The sequence below is a fragment of the Hippoglossus stenolepis genome, chromosome 11, assembly GCF_022539355.2.
Source record: "Hippoglossus stenolepis isolate QCI-W04-F060 chromosome 11, HSTE1.2, whole genome shotgun sequence".
Lineage (NCBI taxonomy): Eukaryota > Metazoa > Chordata > Actinopteri > Pleuronectiformes > Pleuronectidae > Hippoglossus > Hippoglossus stenolepis.
Window position 1 is genome coordinate 18,173,461 of NC_061493.1, and position 7,200 is coordinate 18,180,660.

The 7,200-nt window shown below is 42.6% G+C and overlaps 1 protein-coding gene across 1 annotated transcript; it reads left to right on the forward strand.

The window, feature by feature from the left end:
• Positions 1–300: 300 nt before the first annotated feature.
• Positions 301–3,724, forward strand: tmem236 (transmembrane protein 236). Its single transcript, XM_035171066.2, has 4 exons — positions 301–554; positions 1,159–1,231; positions 2,018–2,141; positions 3,084–3,724. The coding sequence occupies exons 1-4, from the start codon at positions 301–303 to the stop codon at positions 3,722–3,724; spliced, it is 1,092 nt and encodes a 363-aa protein (XP_035026957.1).
• The last annotated feature ends 3,476 nt before the right edge of the window (positions 3,725–7,200 follow it).

Sequence of the window (7,200 nt, forward strand, 5' to 3'; positions counted from 1 at the left end):
TAATATAATTTTACTGATTGAAAAATCACGCTGTTAAAATGGACCATGTGTCCAGACCAGCATCAGACTCGATGTTATTGTCTCCCTCGTTATTATGGGATGGGAGTGCTCTTCTTTGTGAGCCCATAAAAAGGTGAGCATGACCACCTCATTACCTCAGCAATAAAAGAATACAGCCCCCGGTGCAGTGTAAGCAATGTCAGTGTGCAGAGTCCAACGGCTCCACTGGCTCCTCTTGTGGGAGATGATTGTCAAAGTCTTCAGCTCCCAGTCCAGACCAGCAGCTGGTGTTCAGGGACCATGACCTCGGGGAAGACGGTCAAGCTGCTCCTCTACGAGGTGCTGCAGTTTGCAGCCCTCGTCGTGCCGATCTTTGTGCTAATGGAGAGGTTTGCCAGCCTCATACGTGACGTGAAAGGACAGGATCTGACGGCCTACTGGCTCGTGGTGGCGGTCTCTCTGGCCTATGTGACCTCTGTGACCCTGCTGGTGTGGGTCCCTCTCAAATTTGTGATTCTGAAGCGGCAAGGTTCCATCGCAGAGATCACACAGTGGTGAGTGCATGAGATGTGTGGGATAAGGTTTTACATGTAGGTGAAATAATGTATCTAGTACAACTAATTTGAGACAACATAGACCGGTTAACAAATACAACCCAACAAAACAAAATTTGTGCCCAAGTAAAAGTTAAGGTAGCACATGAACTGGTCGTCTTTAACAAAATAAGTAAGAACTTGCTTTTGAAGATAAATATAGTGTAGTAAAAAGTACAGATATTGCCTGATATATCTAGTGGGAAAAAGTGAAAAGTACTTTATGTACTTAAGTATAGTAATAAAGTAAATGTTTTGCAATAATGTAAAAGCAATTGGCTACATGTGCAGCCCTGCTCAGCTCAGTTCAGTGGTTTTACTGTGTAGTGGTGACTAATGTTAGAAAACACTATGCAGATAACTTGTAACTACAGATGACAGATAGATGACCTGAGTAAAAATGGAATCCATCAAGAAGCATACAATATATACTCAGATTTGTCAAAATTATACTTGAATATAACTGTGATTTACTGTCTGCCCACCTTTTAAACAACAATTATTCATCATATTCAGAGGATCGTCGTTCACACGTGGCCTAAAACGACCTCTGTTGTCTTTTCAGGAGACCGACGGCACTGGCATATCTCATCCTGTGCACATTACCGTGCTTTGCTATTTTAATCGCCAGCTCCAAGGTAACGTCATCGTGACCGATCTTCCTTGTCTCTGAGCAGCACCTGTTGACGTTTTGCTCCGCCATGCTCGGACGGGGCCCTTGAAGCGGCATATTTGTCGTAAACAGTCCATTTGTGGCACAACTCGTGTTTATGGGCCCCGCGTGTCAGAGAACGTGTTTAGAGCACGAAAGTGACTCAGTGAGTGATGGTCGACTTGGCCCAGTGCACCACGGAGGAAAGGAAAGGCCTGTCACCAGTTTTACTCCCTAGTCCCTTGAGATTTAGTTATTGGCTGAGCCTCAGAGGATTTGCTCTGCATGTACTGAGGAGGACTTTGGCATCATCATCATCATTAAAAGAAAAAGCCAATGGGAATGTGTGGCCTGTCACAAGACTGTACTCTGACTGGGGTATTCAGTAACCTATAGTAAACATACCAGGTTTTACATTAACTTAAATTCCCCCCTAAATCTTAAAAAGACACACAAGTAATAATGTGTCCTTTTTATGCTCAGACAAGCAAAGACACGAATAAGAGCATCTGACCTCAAAGACCTTTACATGTTTAATATTTCTTCATCCTGTATCGGGGCCGTTCAGCAGCGTCTTAATGTTTGTAATTATGGGATAGTAAAATTGGACAGGTTCATAAAATCCCGAATGCAGGAGCTGGAGCCAAATGTTGCAATAAAAAATTTAAATTTCGTTTCTTCTTGCTTCATCCCTCATAATTTCTAAGTGGCAGGTCAGTTCTTTCGACTATTGAATTCATATTTATTTTTCTCTGTTATCGTCAAACTGTAGGTGCAGGTGGACAGCGGACACAGACTTGACCATTTCGCAGAGTTGCCCATTTCCTTGGTGCTTTTCTCCCTCATCTGTGTGGATATCACAGAGAGGCTTCGCCCCTGCAGGCTCCTTGGACAATGTAAGACTTGAGGTTGTTGGCATTATTAAGAATTCTGAAAAGCTTCATGTTGCACGTTTTCTGTAATGACTTGGCAAAGAGAGGCCTTTTTCACAGAATGCTTTTCGGCACACCTCCTACTGGAAAGATTATCAATCTACTATAGATGATCCCATGTTGATTATTTAACTCAAACCATTTTCAACCCAGAGCTAATGTTGTTATCTTTGCCAAGGACTTATTATTTAGGGGTCTGTAATTTAGCAGGATTACGCAAAAACTACGGAACAGATTCCCACGAAACTTGGTGGAAGGATGTGGTATGTGTCAGGAAAGAACCCATGAAATCAGGGGTCAGAACCCACAATTTTATTTCCACTTTCTTTCACTTCAAATCCCCATAAATGTCACTGGATTCAGATTTCTATTTCGATCCAAACCAATTTGCATAGATACCCCTAAGTACGCCAGATTGTCTTTCATCAAGCTCCATGAATTATTCCCTGGGAAATGTAAAAAAAACACCCCATTTCGCAATGTTTAAAAAATATTCCTCGATCTGCCCCTTTGTCCAGATCCATAACAAAATTAAATGAGTTTTTTCTTTCCTCATGTCCCATCCTTCTACAAAGTGTGTTTTTGTAATCCTGCTGACCAACAAACCAACCAACAAATGGACAAGGGTGAAAACATAACCTCTTTTGAGAGGAGGTAATTTATAAAAATGAATAACAGTGAGAAAAGAAATGTGGATCATTCACATGACGATTTAATCAGGTCGGCATCAGACTGATGAATTCACAGAAAGATTTTCATTAAAATCATTGGATGGAAAATGTCAACAGATGAATACGACCAATGATCATGACATTGGCTGAACTTTTTTCTTTTTACCATCATCGTATCATAGACAGTGTGTGTAGTATAACAGCTGGAGTTGTGTGTGCATTTTGCCATTTGCAGCCGACAGCCTGGATCCTGACTTTGACATCCACGGCCCCGTCCTCACCCACCTGGAGCAGGTGCCCACCGTATCGAGCCAGCTGCCCCCTGATGAAGGCCAGAACGGTTTGACCCCAGGCTCTCCAGGGGCCAAAAACGGCAGCACATCGGACCGATGGCGGCACTTTGCCGGCTCACCCACCCACTCAACTCCCAGCGCACGAGCGTCCAGCACTGCCTACCTGTACTCCTCATCCTCACGCCACAGGTCCTACTCGGGTAACCTCGGCTTCCTGTGGAGGAGGGATGGGAGGTCGGAGGTGTTTGTGGATAGTTTCCTGTTCTGGTTGGACACTGTGGAGATGATGAGAGTAGCAGGAGAGCCCTCGATCTTCTACTCAGCCTGGGTCTTCCCTGTCTATATTATTAGCTTCCTGTCCACTCTCCGCATGGTCATCGCTCCTAACAACCCGTTATTGTCCTCTGCTGGAGTGGCTCTGCAGGACTTTCCTTTCTTCATCGTCCGGGTCGTCCTGATTGTTGTGTTTGGTTATGTGACGCCTGTGTTGTACCCGCTGAAGAATGTGCTGGTGAGCTTGACGTTTATCTACTTTACATTCTTGACCAGGCTGAGGATATTCAGGAGGCAGAGCATGTTTTGAGGAGGAGTGGCGCATTCTGTTGTCGATGACAGATTTGCTTTGATTGCGGGTGCTTGAAAAGTTGGTATATTTATGTGTTGGAAGCAGCACTGAGGGAATCATGGTGGTGGATGATGTGGAACAGCCTGTGTTGAATGGTAATGTCTGTTAATGAACTGAGAGCCCACGCATCCAAATATCCCAATGTAAAGATGATTCTGTAGTGTGTAGGTTACAGTATACAATTGGAATCCAAATGTATTTATTTATACTTAATTTTATGTTTTCCAGCTACGTTTTTAATTGTTTTTTTTATTTGTATCACATTTGTTAACATACCACAAAGAGTGATGGGGGGAAAAAATATTTGTAAACAAAACATTATTGAATAAAAAAGTCTTATTTTAATTCTGGTGTAAATTTGTTTTAAATTAAATTGATTACAGCGCCACAAATCAATATTTTAACGTTAACAACAGATCTAATGCAACAAATATTATAAACTGCTTCTCCAAGTCTCTGGGAATCAACTGGAATAAAGAAATATTTCTCTATTTAGTGATTTGAGACTGGTGGTAGATCTGCTGACTGCCAAAACAGCCGCGTAGGATTATTATAATTTTCATACTTTCTTTCATTCAGTGACACATGATGAGCTGCATCTTCTTATCTGGGCAGAAATCTCCCTTCAGAGGACATTTGCTGTGACCTTTCCCTCGAAGAGGTCAAGTGATCATTAATGCTGTTTTTTCCATTACGTTCACATTCGTAAGCCCCAACAGGAGAGAGGAGGGCTCACACCAGACCTCTGACGTTTTTTATGGTAATGACGCCAACCTGATGAATCACACTGGCTCCTCTTCTCATCTGCGTTACAGAACAAAGTGTCTGTTTTTCCTCTCGTGATTTCAGATACAGTTCCTTCAGCCTGTGTTTGCCTTCTATCACAGATCCAGGAGATAAACAGATTCTCTCTGCCGTGCAGCTTTTACTTCCTTGCCTCGTCCTTGGCGGTCGCAAAATTAGCATCTCACCCTCGTCTTCAGCCTGTGGCGCAGGCAACGTGTTGGTTTATGAGTTTTTCGTGGCCGTGTAACTCACTGGGTTGTAACCTTGGCATATATATGTGTGTGTGTGAGTGTATCAACAGTGACACCACAGACAGATACTGGTGTGCAGTGTAATTGGCAGACCTCCACCATGCAGGACAAGTCTGACAGAATTATACCCTATGGAGCATTTGGTCTTTGTCTGTCTGACGGATGAGCCGGGGCTGCAGGACAAACGGTTTAACGGAATTGCCAAACCGACGACTCCTGTCTCTCCAGGAAAAAAATGGGTGAATTTGAAAAATAGCAGCAAACGTCAAACAGAAATTTATATCCTTCTTAATGTGGTAATGCATTCAGCACGGTGCGAGAGAGGAGGATTTGTTAAAGACGTTGTTAATGATAAACACGTCGAGCGACAGGGCACCAGACGATAGCTGTAATTCACAGAGAGGAACCAGAGCTGTTTTCATGTACCAGTATGTGAACTAAAATTAACTCTCCTTAATTTCCCCACAGCCATGATCAGTCTCCTCCTTAATGATTCATACTATAATCTGCAACAAAGCATTAGCGCAGCCAGGGTATATTGTGGCCATTTTGCAGCTCGTCATGTTCACTGTCTGCAGAGCACTTTTTTTTTTATTCTCGTGACACAGAGTGAACGACCTGAATGATCAAGTGAAGAAGCAACAGCCTCTATTCAACCTACTCAATCTTCCTTATCTGACTCGGTAAGGTCCATGTTCAGCTATAAAAAGTGGCACAGGCTTTTTGTCATGTAGTCAAATAAACCTGTCACACTCACAAAAGCGTTGCATTAATTTATCCACTTTTATCCTCTTATTCAGCTTGTACACTACGGAAATACCTCCGCCAAACCTCAAAAGCCCCCCTATGAAACCACATTTAAATTCACTAGATCTTTAAATTGGATAAATTGAATTCTCTGAAAAATCAACAAAAATGTAAAAAAGAAAATGCCCCCTAAACCAGATCCGCACCAAAATTCTTCCCTGACCAATACTACATAATAATACTTTCTGTGGATGTTGTAACCCGAGTCATTTTTGCATAATCCTGCTACCGAACAGACAAAGAAATAAACTAACGTGGACGAAAGCATAATCACGTTCCCCACCACAACACCGTCAACTTTGTAATTAGTCTTCAACACAAAACTCAATATTGTTAATCATTCCATCCTCAGTTGCATTTCTGCATCTCTGTCTCTCTTCATTCTTGTGTTGTGCTCATTAGGGTGTTTTAAGGTTTAGTTTGACCTTCAGTTCTCCCCCATGTCTGTGTGGGTTTACTCTCCATCTTCCTCCCACTGTCCAAAGACATGCAGACTGGAGGGAGGTTAATTAGAGACTCGAGAGGAACAGTAGGTGTGACGATCGTCAATGACCTTTAAAAGTATAACACTATAGATAATGGATGGATGGATATATTTCGTTTTCAGTGATGTGTTTTTATTTTTCATAATTTTTGTCATTGATTCGTCTACAGATAAAAGTTACTAACGATGCTAATGATGTTGATCGAGGGATAACAAATAATGAGAATAAAGATGGTAAAGTTTTGTGCTGACACTCACGGTCCCCAGAGGATGACTCATACCAGTCCAGTGAAATATCTCATAACATTTTGTACAGACATTCATGGTCCTCAGAGGATGATCGCCTGAATTTCTTTAATGTTTTCAGCGGAACCCACGATTCATGGTTCCCAGATGGTGAATCCTTGGTGATCCCATAACTTTTTTACCAACTGTAGTGCGACCAGAAGATCAAAATGTTGAGGTTAAAGACGTCCACTTGATGCTCAGCTGTACTTTGTGTTTTGTGCTTTTATCAAACGCACATTAACATAAAAGACTCAAGCTTCATAGCATTGACCCTCATGTAGCTGCTGTAGCATGACTGTACAGTCTTAAGCTTTACCTGAAAAGATGAAAATAACTCCTCTGTAGTAACTTTTACAAACTAATCGATAAATTCAGATACGTGTTGAAATAAAAGTGAGATTTTCTCAGACTTTTAAAAGATCTTTTTTGTTGCAGTGTTTAAACAAAAGCAGGCTGCCTCCTCAGCCCACTCTCCAGGTAACGTGAAAAACGAGGGAGAGCGCGACAGCAGAGAGGAGAAAGGACACAAAAGGAAGCAACAGCGGAGGGACGGAGCAGCCACAGTGGAGAGAGAGACGAGGAGAATGAGCTAGAATGAGAGAAACAGAGGATACAGATAGAAAGATGACAGGGGTGAGGGTGGTGGTGGCGGGGGGGTTGTTACTGTTAAGGAGGGGTGGAGGCTTTGTAAATCTGAGAAGCTGGAGGCGCATTTGAATTCAGGCTGTGTGTCTCCTGCGCTATAGCCGAATGTTACCTGCTCTAGCATGGCAACAGAAAGAGAGAGAGAGAGAGAGAGAGAGGGAGAGTGGTGAGCT